The sequence below is a fragment of the Apostichopus japonicus genome, chromosome 9, assembly GCF_037975245.1.
Source record: "Apostichopus japonicus isolate 1M-3 chromosome 9, ASM3797524v1, whole genome shotgun sequence".
In the NCBI taxonomy this organism is placed as follows: domain Eukaryota; kingdom Metazoa; phylum Echinodermata; class Holothuroidea; order Aspidochirotida; family Stichopodidae; genus Apostichopus; species Apostichopus japonicus.
In genome coordinates, this window is record NC_092569.1 from 3295043 (window position 1) to 3312068 (window position 17026).

A 17026-nucleotide genomic window follows, 5' to 3' on the forward strand; every position below is an offset into this window, starting at 1 on the left:
CGTATTAATTTTAAATAACTAAAACTTCGTCGAATTCCACTTTTGTCACAAGAGAAGCGTTTATTTCGATTCTGGGAAACATTGATTTTTGGCCGAAATTTGGCAATTTTGTAAGGCTATACCCTTATGATTTTGCTCAATTTTGGCCCAAATCACGACTTTTTTAATTCTTCCCAAAATTGTACCTGCGGTGTGTAGCGCCCTTTTGATTCCTTTCCAGGTGATAAGAGTAGTATAAGCAGTCATATTTTGGTGGAAAAATGAAATTAATTAACCATATCCTGACGTCATTTCGTATCAATTTTAAATGACTAAAACTTCGTCGAATTCCACTTTTGTCACAAGAGAAGCGTTTATTTCGGTTCTGGGAATCCTTATAAGTGTCCTGAGTGAAATTTGTGAACATTGATTTTTGGCCGAAATTTGGCAATTTTGTAAGGCTATATACCCTTATGATTTTGCTCGATTTTGGCCCAAATCACGACATTTTTAATTCTTCCCAAAATTGTACCTGCGGTGTGTAGCGCCCTTTTGATTCCTTTCCAGGTGATAAGAGTACTATAAGCAGTCATATTTTGGTGGCAAAATGAAATTAATTAACCATATCCTGACGTCATTTCGTATTAATTTTAAATAACTAAAACTTCGTCGAATTCCACTTTTGTCACAAGAGAAGCGTTTATTTTCGATTCTGGGAAACATTGATTTTTGGCCGAAATTTGGCAATTTTGTAAGGCTATACCCTTATGATTTTGCTCAATTTTGGCCCAAATCACGACTTTTTTAATTCTTCCCAAAATTGTACCTGCGGTGTGTAGCGCCCTTTTGATTCCTTTCCAGGTGATAAGAGTAGTATAAGCAGTCATATTTTGGTGGAAAAATGAAATTAATTAACCATATCCTGACGTCATTTCGTATCAATTTTAAATGACTAAAACTTCGTCGAATTCCACTTTTGTCACAAGAGAAGCGTTTATTTCGGTTCTGGGAATCCTTATAAGTGTCCTGAGTGAAATTTGTGAACATTGATTTTTGGCCGAAATTTGGCAATTTTGTAAGGCTATATACCCTTATGATTTTGCTCGATTTTGGCCCAAATCACGACATTTTTAATTCTTCCCAAAATTGTACATGCGGTGTGTAGCGCCCTTTTGATTCCTTTCCAGGTGATAAGAGTACTATAAGCAGTCATATTTTGGTGGCAAAATGAAATTAATTAACCATATCCTGACGTCATTTCGTATTAATTTTAAATAACTAAAACTTCGTCGAATTCCACTTTTGTCACAAGAGAAGCGTTTATTTCGATTCTGGGAAACATTGATTTTTGGCCGAAATTTGGCAATTTTGTAAGGCTATACCCTTATGATTTTGCTCAATTTTGGCCAAAATCACGACTTTTTTAATTCTTCCCAAAATTGTACCTGCGGTGTGTGGCGCCCTTTTGATTCCCTTCCAGGTGATAAGAATAGTATAAACAGTCATATTTTGGTTGACAAATGAAATTAATAAACCATATCCTGACGTCATTTCGTATTAATTTTAAATGACTAGAACTTCGTCGAATTCCACTTTTGTCAAGAGAGAAGCGTTTATTTCGGTTCTGGGAATCCGTATAAGTATTCTGAGAGAAATTTGAGAACATTGATTTTTGGCCGAAATTAGGCAATTTTGTAAGGCTATACCCTTATGATTTTGCTCAATTTTGGCCAAATTCACGACTTTTTTAATTCTTCCCAAAATTGTACCTGCGGTGTGTGGCGCCCTTTTGATTCCCTTCCAGGTGATAAGAATAGTATAAACAGTCATATTTTGGTGGACAAATGAAATTAATAAACCATATCCTGACGTCATTTCGTATCAATTTTAAATGACTAAAACTTCGTCGAATTCCACTTTTGTCAAGAGAGAAGCGTTTATTTCGGTTCTGGGAATCCGTATAAGTATTCTGAGAGAAATTTGAGAACATTGATTTTTGTCCGAAATTTGGCAATTTTGTAAGGCTATACCCTTATGATTTTGCTCGATTTTGGCCCAAATCACGACTTTTTTAATTCTTCCCAAAATTGTACCTGCGGTGTGTGGCGCCCTTTTGATTCCTTTCCAGGTGATAAAAGTAGTTATAAGCAGTCATATTTTGATGGAAAAATGAAACTAATAAGCCATATCCTGACGTCATTTCGTATCAATTTTAAATGACTAAAACTTCGTCGAATTCCACTTTTGTCACAAGAGAAGCGCTTATTTCGGTTCTGGGAATCCGTATAAGTATGCTGAGAGAAATTTGAAAACATTGATTTTTGTCCGAAATTTGGCAATTTTGTAAGGCTATACCCTTATGATTTTGCTCGATTTTGGCCCAAATCACGACATTTTTAATTCTTCCCAAAATTGTACCTGCGGTGTGTGGCGCCCTTTTGATTCCCTTCCAGGTGATAAGAATAGTATAAACAGTCATATTTTGGTGGACAAATGAAATTAATAAACCATATCCTGACGTCATTTCGTATTAATTTTAAATGACTAAAACTTCGTCGAATTCCACTTTTGTCACAAGAGAAGCGTTTATTTCGGTTCTGGGAATCCGTATAAGTATTCTGAGTGAAATTTGAGAACATTGATTTTTGTCCGAAATTTGGCAATTTTGTAAGGCTTATGATTTTGCTCGATTTTGGCCAAAATCACGACTTTTTTAATTCTTCCCAAAATTGTACCTGCGGTGTGTGGCGCCCTTTTGATTCCTTTCCAGGTGATAAAAGTAGTTATAAGCAGTCATATTTTGATGGAAAAATGAAACTAATAAGCCATATCCTGACGTCATTTCGTATCAATTTTAAATGATTAAAACTTCGTCGAATTCCACTTTTGTCACAAGAGAAACGCTTATTTCGGTTCTGGTAATCCGTATAAGTATGCTGAGAGAAATTTGAAAACATTGATTTTTGTCCGAAATTTGGCAATTTTGTAAGGCTATACCCTTATGATTTTGCTCGATTTTGGCAAAATCACGTCTTTTTTAATTCTTCCCAAAATTGTACCTGCGGTGTCTGGCGCCCTTTTGATTCCTTTCCAGGTGATAAGAATAGTATAAACAGTCATATTTTGGTGGACAAATGAAATTAATAAACCATATCCTGACGTCATTTCGTATTAATTTTAAATGACTAAAACTTCGTCGAATTCCACTTTTGTCACAAGAGAAGCGTTTATTTCGATTCTGGGAATCCTGGTAAGTATCCTGAGAGAAATTTGAGAACATTGATTTTTGGCCGAAATTAGGCAATTTTGTAAGGCTATACCCTTATGATTTTGCTCGATTTTGGCCAAAATCACGTCTTTTTTAATTCTTCCCAAAATTGTACCTGCGGTGTGTGGCGCCCTTTTGATTCCTTTCCAGGTAATAAAAGTAGTATAAGCAGTCATATTTTGGTGGAAAAATGAAATTAATAAACCATATCCTGACGTCATTTCATATTAATTTTAAATGACTAGAACTTCGTCGAATTCCACTTTTGTCAAGAGAGAAGCGTTTATATCGATTCTGGGAATCCGTATAAGTATTCTGAGTGAAATTTGAGAACACTGATTTTTGGCCGAAATTTGGCAATTTTGTAAGGCTATATACCCTTATGATTTATCTCTATTTTGGCCAAATTCACGTCTTTTTTAATTCTTCCCAAAATTGTACCTGCGGTGTGTGGCGCCCTTTTGATTCCTTTACAGGTGATAAAAGTAGTATAAACAGTCATATTTTGGTGGGAAAATGAAATTTATAAGCCATATTCTGACGTCATTTCATATTAATTTTAAATGACTAAAACTTCGTCGAATTCCACTTTTGTCACAAGAGAAGCGTTTATTTCGGTTCTGGGAATCCGTATAAGTATTCTGAGTGAAATTTGAGAACATTGATTTTTGGCCGAAATTTGGAAATTTTGTAAGGCTATACCCTAATGATTTTGCTCGATTTGGGCCAAAATCAAGACTTTTTTAATTCTTCCCAAAATTGTACCTGCGGTGTGTGGCGCCCTTTTGATTCCTTTCCAGGTGATAAAAGTAGTTATAAGCAGTCATATTTTGATGGAAAAATGAAACTTATAAGCCATATCCTGACGTCATTTCGTATCAATTTTAAATGACTAAAACTTCGTCGAATTCCACTTTTGTCACGAGATAAATGTTTATTTCGATTCTGGGAATCCTTATAAGTATAAGGGAGGCCCGTGGTTCGAATCCCGGTGGAGGCTGAAAGTTTTTTCACTGTTCTTGATTTTCCAACTCATTACGATTTTCATTTATATATATATATATATATATATATATATATATATATATATATATATATATATATATATATATATGTGTGTGTGTGTGAGGATGCAAAATTATATGTGGAGATGGCAAGGAATCCAGTGCAGACTTTACTTAATTATAAATATATAATCAACTCATCTCTACCTATTGCAAAATTGGAAATTCTAAAATGATTAAATCACTTACTAATAAACTAAGTGTTTCGTTTCACATACTGCATTTAAATTTTAAGATAATTCTTTTCAAATCAAGACTAAAAACAGTCGAGAACTCTAACTTATAATATGCTTAAGTGGGGCGGTGAAGGTGGTGACTTCATTGTGTGAGTCGATGGAACGATTACTTGTGGTAAGGCCCATATATACTTCTACGTATATATAAACAAAGTTATACAGTATGAAATGTTTCCCGAACGATAAGAGGGCGCTATCGAAGAACTTACAATGCATAGACTCCAGATGTGCGACTTGATTAATTCACTTTGGCTTCGGCTTTGAGTACAACGTTTCTGTATGCTACCGTTTTGGATGAATCTTCCCGTGTAATCATAGTGAATAACGACTGTCGACTTTGCAATCCGCGGTCCCTCTCACCATGCGAGGTTGTTATAAGTGACTCCATAGTTTTATCTTTCGGGAAACCAAAAATCAGGCATGACTGCACAGATAGAGAGGGCGCCCGCTATGTAATACATTGAAGTAGGCTATGTGCGAAAAAGATACAAAAACTATCAGTTTGGCGATTGTTGAACGTAATGTGAAAATTAATTGAAGGGAATCTATGTGGAAGTTTGATTAACATGTTTCGAGTTACATGACCGTTTTATGTTGCTGTCTAAAACCTAACGATACAAACAAAGGCGATAACTTTTATTATAGTTCATAGATCCTCTTTAATGCATGAGAACCATCTGCCGGGGAAAAGAACAACCTTGTCTACTCTTTATTTGGTCGCCTCGTGGAAAACAAAGAATAAGGGGTGAAAAAATGTTCTAGACGTTTCCCAAACGCCAAACGTTTCATTTGAACAGAGAATAATGTTCTTCTTTGGTAAATGTTCTATCGCAACATAGGCTTATTTTTATTTCCCCGTGGTTATCATTATGTGACCTCATCATGAATCGAACCCAGATTTGTGTCTTATAAACGTGTTTGCGAGTACAATACTCATATTATTTGTTATCGACGACGGATACGTCTTGTGCCACAACCCACTATCAGTAATTTGTGTGTGTATATGGAAAAGATAAGTTTTGATATACATTTTTCACATTCACTTCCTTGTGCATGATACAATATGCTCTCACCTATGAACCAAGAAATATTTAGACATTGTTATGGTACCGTACACACGCATTCAGCTCTGTTTGTTTGGTTAATTTTTTATCCACGCTATATATAAACTATTATATAGGCTGTCACCTTTCAGATCAATATTTCACTTTCACTTCTTTATTCAAACTGACTCTTTTGATAAAATCATCGGTCACTTTTTAGGAGGGTTTTGATTTTGAACAATTTTGAAACATTGTTTTTGGAAGGGTCTACTTCATTTTTCTGAAGTACGGAGATGACATTACACTCCCACTGGATATTGAACAGTACTACTCTTACAACGTCTGTAGATTATTAAGGACTATATATGGGTATCCTACCAAGCCTAATGTTAATGTGTGTCGTGTGGAGAGATGTACTGGCAACTTTTAACACCACAGGTAAGGGTACAGTATATCTTATGCTATAACCGTCGCAATTCCTCGACCTTCGGAACACTGCTACTGTTATTCTGGTTTTATGTACAATGTTTAGTCAACCGAGGACAGTATACTGAGCGATTTGTTTCATATATATAAGGACATTGTATTAATATTATGATTACTTTATAATCATTCCAAATGTCAAACACCTTCCTAGTATAGAACTTAATATCAAGAAGGCTCACAAAGATCTCTGTATTTATACAAAGGCAGTGTTAATTTCGTGCGCTATAGTATCTCCTCACTCCCACTGGTGCGTAGCTTAGGTCTCTTCAATGCGTCTAAGCGCGCAAGAGGGCAAAAGTTGCCCGTTGTTCTGTGTATAATTATATAATTACCTTCACGCTCCATTAAAATTTCACTGATTAACAATGAGTGGTAATCTTCCTAGTGTTAAAAGTTAGGATAAAATGACAATTTCGCAATAAATGTTATCACTGTTAAAAGTGTGATTCTCGAGTCACGACTCCAAGCCTAGTTTTGTTTACAAAAGAATTTAGTCATGTTACCGTCAACAAAAAAAAAAGATATTGCAAGAGTGCGTAACTTATATCAATTTGTTCATTTGAAATCAATGTTTGCTTGCAGTTGTGATATGCAACTGTGTGGTTTGCACTTCTCAAAGTAATCTTTTAATTTGTTGTGTTTGATGCATCATGCCTGCAGTAGACATTTTAAAGTTATGAAACATTTGCTATAGCAATTATTTTCAGAAACGAAGTCAACCACATTTTGTCAACGTCTTTTACCTACCAACCCATGTAGAAATATTATCTTTGTCATATAAAAGCTATATATCTATAGCTTTGGTTGTATTACTTCGTACAGAAACTGTCCGATTTTAATGATTTTCTGTTGCATTTGATTGATTTGATTAATACAGTGCAGGTTGGTTGATACTTTATAGGTTCAGTTGGCCTATGGAGCTATTGAAAATAGCGGACAGGTTGGCTTCCAATCGAAAACTGGTCATTGAAAAAAAAAAATCATTACTATGAAGCATATTCATATGAAGCAAGTCACACATCAATTCTCCATTATACCTGTGACCATTTCCCACTTGCCTGAAAACGTTAAGATAACCACCAACTGTTATAAAATTAATGCCACCATCATCCCGAAACTTATATGCAAATTAGACTAGTCCTATATTGGTAGGCCATCACATATTGGTACAAGCCATAGGTCAGCAAAGTACGGCCCTCGAGCCAATTTTCTGAGGCACGCGAGGTGTTTTTGAATCGCTTATTTTAGCAACTGAAAACATGCTATGTATAGCACAGGGCATACGTATTACAACATATTGATAGATGGACAATGCGCATGTCCAACTTCCTGATATTTTATTTACCATTTATAAAGAATAGTCCAGGTCAAACTATCTTTTTGATATTTTAAACAGGGACATAATCTAAGCATTCTTGTGAAATTTGCATTCAACTCCTATATGTACAGGTTTTGAGATATTGACAGTTGACGTTATCTGATATTCTACCAAAGGTGAACTTGAAGCAAACAGGTGTGATGTCATAGTTGCACACTGGCAAATAATGTTTTGGTTTTCCTTTATTTTTCAGTCTATTGATTACACCTTGGATTGGATAGGGTTAGGCTGCTAGTTTGTCTAAAGGGGTTGTGAAGTTGATAAAATGCCAATACCTATGGTACATTCACATTATTGGTGCTACCAATTGTGGAGTATAAAATTAAACGTAAATTTTGAAATTCTAGCCTGGACTATTCTTTTAATGTAAATTTTGGAGTTCCATTTCAGTGTCACAGAAATGGTTTGTAATGAAGTCTAATGGCACGTAAACTGTGGGTACCAAGTTTCCCTGTGGATCGCCAGATCAATTTCTTACCCAACCAACTTGTTATCGGTCTATGCCTTATAATATATAGTAGGCATTATATCCCACTCAGTTAAAAACAAAACTCACTCATGAAAACATCAGACACACATGTAAAATGGTAGGCTATAGGATAGGCTCATAAACGATGACTGCATTTCAAACGCGTGTAAGATGTTATTTTTTTCTCTCGATTGATGTGTTATATGTTTATTCTTCATTCAAAACACACCCAAAGACTTCGTGAATCATGGTTGCTATGACGACGGTAATACCTCCGACACAAAGATTCTCCAGGGAGTTGGTCGGTACCACCCATATATAAATGCCACCGGTTGTCTCGAATTTTGCTTGAAAGAGGGCTACCTCTTAGTTGGTATTTCTTATGGATGTCGAATCTGTTACTGCGGAGAGCTTGACACGAACTACACAATGTATGGAAGGAAACCTGATTCCAGCTGTGAACAGAACACTGAATGCCATGTGGAACCTGCGCTACGAATATATCAAGGTAGGCATGTATAGTGAAATGACTTAAATACAAACTTGTTGTACGCGAGTACAACAGTATGAGTACGCGAGTACAACAGTATGAGTACGCGAGTACAACAATATGAGAACGCGAGTACAACAGTATGAGTACACGAGTACACAGTATAAGTATGCGAATACAACAGTATGAGTACGCGAGTACAACAATATGAGAACGCGAGCACAACATTATAAGTAAGAGTAAAACAGTATGAGTACACGAGCACAACATTATGAGAACACGAGTATAAAATTATGAGTACGAGTACTTCAGTATAAGTGGGAGTACAACAGTATGAGTACGCGGGTACAACAGTATGAGTACGAGTAAGACAGTATGAGTACGAGTACAACATTATGAGTACGCGAGCACAACATTATGAGTACGCGAGCATAACATTATGAGTACGAGTACTACAGTATAAGTGGGAGTACAACAGTATGAGTACGCGGGTACACCAGGATGAGTACACGGGTACAACAGTATGAGTACGCGAATACAACAGTATGAGTACGAGTAAAACAGTATGAGTACGAGTACAACAGTATGAATAGGAGTACAACAGTACGAATACAACAGTATGAGTACGAGTACAACAGTTGAGTACGCGGGTACAACAGTATGAGTACGCGAATACAACAGTATGAGTACGCGCGAGTACAACAGTATGAGTACGAGTACAACAGTATGAGTACGCGGGTAGAACAGTATCAGTACGCGAGTAAAATAGTACGAGTAAGAGTAAAACAGTATGAGTCCGAGTACAACAGTATGAGTACGAGTACAACAGTATGAGTATGCGGGAATAATCAGAATTCCTCTTGATATACGAAAGGTCCTCAGTGATTTCCGAAATTTTTTCATTCTTTATTTCCTTCCTTCAGTACCCTGTCCGGTTTTATCGTTATATATACGAAAGGTCCTCAGTGATTTCCGAAATTTTTCTTTCTTTGTTTCCTTCCTTCAGTACCCTGTCCGGTTTTATCGTTAACCAATGGTAGGGTTTCTTACAAAGAGATGACAGCCGTGTTCGAATGTGACGGAGGCCGTTCTTTAATTGGTGAACAAAAATTGCAATGCATCAATGATAATGGATCCATAATTTGGGACAAAGAACAGCCTCGATGCATAGTCGAATCAACATTACCTACCAGTTCCGCAGAAATATCATTCACAACGCTACCCTACTTGAACTGTACGTATATAACACCGATAATATGTATTTGCTGGACTTATGTATGTTTTTAATTTCAAATGTATTCATTAAACCGAAGGTCGTTACATAAATTATATGGGATGTCAAACTAGTTTTTATGATGAATTTTTACGTGAAATGTTACGTTTTGCATATAATGCCAGGTATACACACATATATAGTATAGTTCTATCGAGGTAACTTGTAAAAGCAAAAATCGTTAAGTATACGGAAACAGAACAAAGATATAACTTCCCCAATAACAAACCTTATCTCCACGTACTGTTTACAGTGAGGTCACCAATTCTCGAATCGACCACTTTCAATGAGTTTGGAAACACCCTCTCAGGAACAAGTAAGTTTTTGTTTACATTCTATGCAACTTTATATCAACAATATCATTTTCGGCCAACCAAAACATCCCGATTCTCTACAGAGTTTTCAGTGTTTCAATCGCTCATCACTTATTGCTGTGCTGTGGGGATAAACATGTTAACGCTGTCAGCTGTGATAAACTCAACATTAGGCAGAGAAAAGAAAGAGCGACTGGTGATATAAGGCTACTACCTTGCTTGTTCGGAAAGAGAAAAGCGGCAATTGTTAAAATACAGTTCGATTTCTTAAGCTGTTAAACACAGCCTAACTGAAAAACGATTCAAGACCATTACCAGTTACTACGGATAAACTCATTGAAAATCCGGGGAACAAAGTCCCCAGGACTGTGTTCTTGAAAGATTTCTGTACTCAGAAAAATAAGAGCAATATTGCCTGTAGATGTTGACAAATTAAGACTCCAAATTATGTAGGTCATTAGCTTGACTCTGTATTGTCAAGGTGCACTGTAACCAAGGAAGAAAAAAAATTCAAATTTCCTTTTTGCTTGTCCTAATTAGTACAGGGCCTTTATATTACGGCTATGCTGTTGCGAAGGTTTTCATAAAGTATAGAATTATATCGAATTCTTGACTTTCCTATCCTGGTGTTAAACAGTGAAGCAGCAACGGTGAGGAACTTGTAGTCAAGAATAACAACAACAGCATTAACGAACAAACGAAAAAAAAACAGCGACAGCTATACTGTCAACAACAGCAACAAATCTCGTAAATTAACTGTCGAATTTTGACGGAGCGTTATATTTAGACGCCGTTTGTAATAACACGTGTTTATGATTGGAAAGACACGAACATGTTATTAAACAAGTATAACATTATTAATTATTAACTCAAGTGGCCCGTTCTGCTAAATAGCATTCGGCCTACATTGTGGACGTACAAAGAAAGAAAAACAGAATCCTACAACCTTAATTAACTAACGTCACATTCAACGTTGGCGGTAGACTGATAGCACGAGAATGAAATATCAAATATTAATCAATTTTATGACGTTGCGGGGTTTATGGGTAACACAAGAGGAACACGATACGGTGTGTAATTTTAGACGCGCATGCTAAACGTTATTCACGATACAGTAAACTATATTTAGACAACTTAAGTGAAAGATACTAACAATATACTGTGCTGTTGAAGAATTGAAATGAATTGTTCTTTAATTAGAGTCGACTTTTTGAGCTGACCTATACAGTCAAGGGTGATATCAAAAATGGTAGTAATTATTGGTCATTTCCACCACCCACCTCTGCCCCCCCCCCCCAACCAATTCAGCGCAATTGAAAAACTTTTTTTCGCTACAATTGGTCTGTACAATACGTGGCGGCAAGCCTGAAGTATACTTAAATTTTTAAAAATAAAATAAAATAAATATACCCATTTTCATACCCAACAGATGCAGCGAATTCATTTCCGATTCTCCCCGTCATGATATCGTGCCTGATCGCCGTGATGTTGGCTATTCTCGTATTGGTGCAAGTAGACCATCATTTATAACCATTCTACCCTCAAAATTGTAGTCTGACAAATCGTTAGATTATGAATTCAGTATACTGACCTCACTCTTATTTGAAAATCTTGAAATTAGCACATAATAAGCACATACAACACATGGTTACAAATTGCATATACATGTTATTATATAAATAGATAATATATATATATATATATATATATATATATATATATATATATATATATATATATATATATCAATTCATACATTTTGGCAGTCTGTACTTAAGAGAAAACATTAAATGAAAGTCTGCCGGTAAGGTGTGGTGGGGGGGGGGGGGGGAGTTTGCATCGTTTTCCATTGTTCTCCCCTCTCCTGACAATATTGCCTAGATAGATCAGAATGTTTTGTTTGTATTAGCTATTCACATGAAGATTCTAATTACTTCTCCTCTCCTCTTCACTGCTTTTTTTATTTTTATCGCAGGATCCTTTTAATGAAGACTAAAACTGACGGAGCAAAATTAGACAGACCGGAAATATCACAACCTCATCTTGACAGGAGGAGTTCAACTTTGTGGCAAACAATCGACATTGCTAAAATGGATGACGCCGGAACACAAGAGATATGACCAGTTTTTCGGTATACCGGTATACCGGTGCCACTGCAGTGTGTAGCGGTATTCGATTCGTACGATGAACCTCCGATTGCCAATTCAACACTTTGTTCTGAGGAAATCAGAGATAAACTTTCTCATGCCCACGTCTCAATCACGGCCGTAACCACGAACCTTTTGGTTAAAAGACGGCGGTAGTAGGACTCGGTGGGGTGGGCGTTATGACGGGTGGGGGTGGAATGCGTATGTGCCTGTATGATGAAGTATGATAGACACAGGCAATCTCTGACGCTACATCTGAACAAAGGTATCGGGCAATTTTGGCCCACAAGGGTGAGGCCTGCAGTGAAACCTGTGAGAGCCAAATTGTTACACACAGAAAAATATTCTTTTAACTTGAAGCAGTAGGGCATATAAAGATAATTTCCAGCATCATTTATCTTTCACATATACATATTCATTGGAAAAAATCTTTTGAAGGGCGTAAGTCGTTTGTCTGTGGGTGTGTGTGTGTGAGACGAGAGGGGGTGGGGGTGTAAATATTTGTTGCTTGTAAAGAAGTTGCTGTAATAAGATTCAAATATGTTAAACTATGTAACCCAGCCACTTTAATTAACCGATCTCTATCGTTTTTAAGGATAAATTCTCAAAACCTACAAATGGGATGCTGCTATGTAAAAATATAATCAATAATCAAAACACATTGATTCTCATGCCGCCGGTCATTTGACTCTACGATATGACCTTTCAAAGAACAGTCATTTCAAAGTTTGAGATATTAATAATGTATAGCTATAACCCGAAAAATACACTTCAACAATCCATATTTACATAATTTACAAGTTGTACAAGATGATGACATTAGAAAGTCACCATAAGCCCCCCCCCCCCCTCCCGGCCCCCTAAACATTACGAACGTGGATGTGACGTCACAGATTCCCTTATTATTTCAAGGGCATGTTATCGTTTCGTGTCATCTTATTGTACGCCTCATGTGTAACGATATTTCAAAACACCCACCTGCAAAAATGAAGTGTCTCTTAATACAAAGTATTTTGCCACCCAACGGGACCTGAGCGTTAGTGAAGTCAAGCTGGAATTAAATGAAACGAATTATCAGTGCTTAAAGTTCATCTTCTTTTGTGGTGTTTTGAAGTCTTATTCCAAGTCCTATGAGTTTAGCATATAAGGATCAGTACGATGCATGCATGGTATGTTCCAAATGTTCCCCACCTTATACGGTAGGTTAGATATATGGACGGATAGTATGTATGTATGTATGTATGTATGTATGTATGTATGTATGTATGTATGTATGTATGTATGTATGTATGTATGTATGTATGTATGTATGTATGTATGTATGTATGTATGTATGTATGTATGTATGTATGTATGTATGTATGTGTGTGTGTGTGTATGTATGTATGTATGTATGTATGTGTGTGTGTATGTATGTGTGTATGTATGTGTGTATGTATGTGTGTATGTATGTGTGTATGTATGTATGTATGTATGTATGTATGTATGTATGTATGTATGTATGTATGTATGTATGTATGTATGTATGTATGTATGTATGTATGTATGTATGTATGTATGTATGTATGTATGTATGTATATATGTATATTAGATCCTCCTGAAGCAGGAACTCGCGAAGAAGCCGCATTGGCTTATCAAAGCCGCTAGCTGACACAAGTCAGTCTCTTACATTCATATTTAACGTCCATGATTATGAATTGTTAATTGTCAACAACTCTGTAACTGGACGACATACATTAATCTGGGAGTGACTCGAACCGGGGGACCTGATGATTGAAAGGCACCGGCGTTAACCACTGAGCTAACACTCCATGAACCGTGAACCCGTAATGTCACGACTATGTTCGTACCGTTGAAAATTTTGGCGGGTTGTATATTTTCAAAATGTCATTTTCTCGTCATTTGTTATGGATAGGAGTATATGTATGCATTGGTGATGTCTTGTTTTTATTTTTATGGCTATTAACGATAAATAAAAATAAAAAAATCATTAAATTTGTTTTTAAAAAATCTGAACTTTTCTCTCTAATGGTAAACAGTTCCTAGTAACAGACGACAGACGTTAATGATAAAAACTCGTCCTATTAAATTTTACTTTCATGATAACATATTCTGGCGGATAGAGTGTATAGTTACGAGCTATTACTGAAGCAAATATAGGACACTGCTTAACTTAAGTTCACCACTTCAAAAATTCACGAGTGGATTACTTTTGTGCGAGGGAGTTATATTGCTCATTACCGCCGAAGGTCAACATAAAATATTTGTCGAAAGTTTCGATATATATATATATATATTATAAATATATTTCATGTATATATATAGTTCTTATGGCAGTTTTAAAAAAGTCACGAAGAAATGAAACAAAATACAGCTAAATGCCATCGACAACGTTAAAGTGTAGATACTCATTATTTAGAACAAAAGCTGTGAAACAAAATGGCTTACTAATTATTAAACAATAAAAAAATGATTAATCAGACTATAGCTTTCGCTTTGTTTTGAGGATGATGACTGTACGCCCGAAAGTAAGACCTCTATTGAAAACACATTTCATCGTCCAGTGTGTATTTTTTGTTATTTTGTGTGAAGTTACCATTTAAACGAGCGAGTTTCATCAGTTAAAGTAACTGTACGTTATATAGCATTAAAAATTGAGGGCGCTATATTGTAGTCAAGTGGTTAAGGCAGTGGACTTGTGATTTAAGGTTTCCAGATTCGAGTCCTGGTCAGATCACTATATTGTGTCCTTGGGCAAGGCACTTAATCTCCATTGCCTCTATACACCCAGGTGTATAAATGGGGACTTAAGAGATAACTTTAGTTGCGTGGCGGCACCCTATTGGAATTCCCCCAGGGGACACGTAGATGTGGTGCACTTCAGGAGGGATTGTTTGAATTGTGCACACTTTGGTGTGTAGGTGTGACAAGTTAGCATTTACCAGGGGTTAAGTTGTAAAGTAGTGTATGAGGGCCTTGGCCTTGAACAAGACTGTAAACCTTCAACTATTGCAATACAAAATCAACATTCAATGGGTGCAAAAATGGACTTTTAAGGCGTGAAAATGATATGTTTACAATGCTTGTAAATTTAATGCTAGGGACGAATGGTGGAGTATTTCAACTAAGCACGCGCTTCTTTAAATATGTTAAAACAAACATTTTGGTTGAGTTATTATAAATGTATGTGTGTATGTATTTGAGATCCTCCTGCAAGCAGGAACTCGCGGAAAGCCATCATTTGCTTATCAAAGCCGCAAGCTGACCGAAGTCAGTCTCTTAGATTCATATTTAACGTCCATGATTGTGAATTGTGAATTGTCAACAACTCTGTAACTGGACGACATACATTAATCTTGGAGTGACTCGAACTCGGGACCTTATGATTGAAAGGCACCGGCGTTAACCACTGAGCTAACACTCCTTAAATTTTTAAAATGATAGATTAGCAATAACAGTCAGTCCTGTATTAAGAAGCCACTAAGTAGGGGAAGGGGTAGAATGGGGAGGCGACAATAGGGTGACGGGCAGAGGAGTAGGTGGCACAAGTGGAGGGGCAGAAGGGGAGGTGCAGAAGGGGTAGGGGCAGAAGGGAGGGCAGAAGAGAAAGGGCAGAAGGGAAGGGCAGAAGGGGAGGGCAAAAGGGGAGGGGCAGAAGGGCGGGGCAGAAGGGTGAGGAGGTGAAGAAAGGACGGTTACAGAAGGGGAAGGGGCAGAAGGGGATGGGCAGAAGGGGAGGAGCAGAAATGGAGGGACAGAATGGAGGGGCAGAAGGGGAGGGGCAGAATGGGATGGAAGGGGAAAAGGGGAGGAGGAAGGGGGAGAAGATGGGAGGGGGACGTTGCCAGGCTACAAAAGATGAAAGGTCCCTAGTATACTTCGTTTTTGCGTCATTACCTTAACTTAACCTCCCACTCCCTGTTTACCCCGCGAACTCTTCCCCGTTATTATACCTTTACTATTATTCAATACTATGTTCACGTACAGAACACAAAAGTTTAAGATTTCATTCTGAGCAGGCGAGTGTGGACAACAGAAAAATCTTTATTTGGAGAGGAATGTTGCAGGTTTCATAATTAATTGTCGCCCTATCATTTTTAACGTTAATTGTGAAGTTATATTATAAACAAGACAAACACACTCAAGCTTTTATTGCTTACTTATTCGAGTCATTATTCATTGATCAGCTACCCGTAAATGAAGTTTTATTCGTTAAGTTAACCTTTTTTTTAAATCCTTGACATACGGAACAGCAACAAACAAACAATAACATTTCCAAAACCGCTGTCTGTTACAATGCTTCAAAGATGACATATCTGTACTTAATCTCTATATTTTATTTTTAATTCTCTACAGGAAATACGTTTTGATTGCATTAAAACTAACTTTAAAATTATTTCATTTTTTGGTAAATCAAACGAAGTGAAAATCGGCTATTAGACTATTGTCAAAACCTTGCTTGGTCAATACCATATTCATTGGCACGCCGTTCAGGTCAAAATTACATGCGCCACCATTTTCCAAGTTTTTGAAACAGATAAATGCCATAGCTATATCAAATTCTGGACTACTTCCCATCAAGACTGAAGCAGAGGGTTGGACTTTGCCGTCAGATGTACGAGAGAACTGGACCTCGATAACGTTCTGGTCAGTACCGGGCTGAAACAAAAAGAATATTCGAATAAGGGAGGGTCGCCCTGTTTACTTTCCCGATAGGGAAAACTATGGAGTCACTCTTACCGACATTGCAAAATTGTGAGGGGGGGGGGGTAGCACGGATTGCAAATTCGTCAATGACTATAGCGCGGATCTCAAAGTCGGTATAACTATTATGGTTAGATTTGTCCAATATGGCGGCAGCATACAGAAACGTTGTAC

General features: G+C 36.9%; 2 protein-coding genes across 5 annotated transcripts in view; one reads left to right on the forward strand and one right to left on the reverse strand.

Annotated features, from left to right (window-relative positions):
* Positions 1–5647: 5647 nt before the first annotated feature.
* LOC139973255 (uncharacterized) lies at positions 5648–14143 on the forward strand. Of its 2 annotated transcripts, none has more exons than XM_071979806.1 (6): positions 5648–6028; positions 8159–8431; positions 9420–9647; positions 9940–10002; positions 11430–11512; positions 11976–14143. In XM_071979806.1, exons 1-6 carry the CDS (start codon positions 5956–5958, stop codon positions 11994–11996), a joined length of 741 nt encoding a protein of 246 aa, XP_071835907.1. In that variant the 5' UTR covers positions 5648–5955; the 3' UTR covers positions 11997–14143. The 2 variants fall into 2 exon arrangements, with proteins under 2 accessions (XP_071835907.1, XP_071835906.1); XM_071979805.1 differs by having other exon boundaries at positions 5649–6028; positions 11430–11508.
* LOC139973253 (otoferlin-like) overlaps positions 12138–17026 on the reverse strand; it is a 116923-nt gene continuing 112034 nt past the window's right edge. For all 3 annotated transcript variants that reach the window (XM_071979803.1, XM_071979802.1, XM_071979804.1), the window contains one exon: positions 12138–16807. In XM_071979803.1, the coding sequence (XP_071835904.1) occupies positions 16562–16807 (246 nt within the window). In that variant the 3' untranslated portion in view covers positions 12138–16561. The remainder of the gene's footprint in view (positions 16808–17026) is intronic.

Coding starts and splice junctions, on each gene's coding strand:
- LOC139973255 (XM_071979805.1), top strand. CDS start 5,956: ATGGGTATCCTACCAAGCCTAATGTTAATGTGTGTCGTGTGGAGAGAT. Junction 6,029..8,158: donor GGCAACTTTTAACACCACAG/GTAAGGGTACAG, acceptor ACACACCCAAAG/ACTTCGTGAATCATGGTTGC. Junction 10,003..11,429: donor AAACACCCTCTCAGGAACAA/GTAAGTTTTTGT, acceptor CATACCCAACAG/ATGCAGCGAATTCATTTCCG.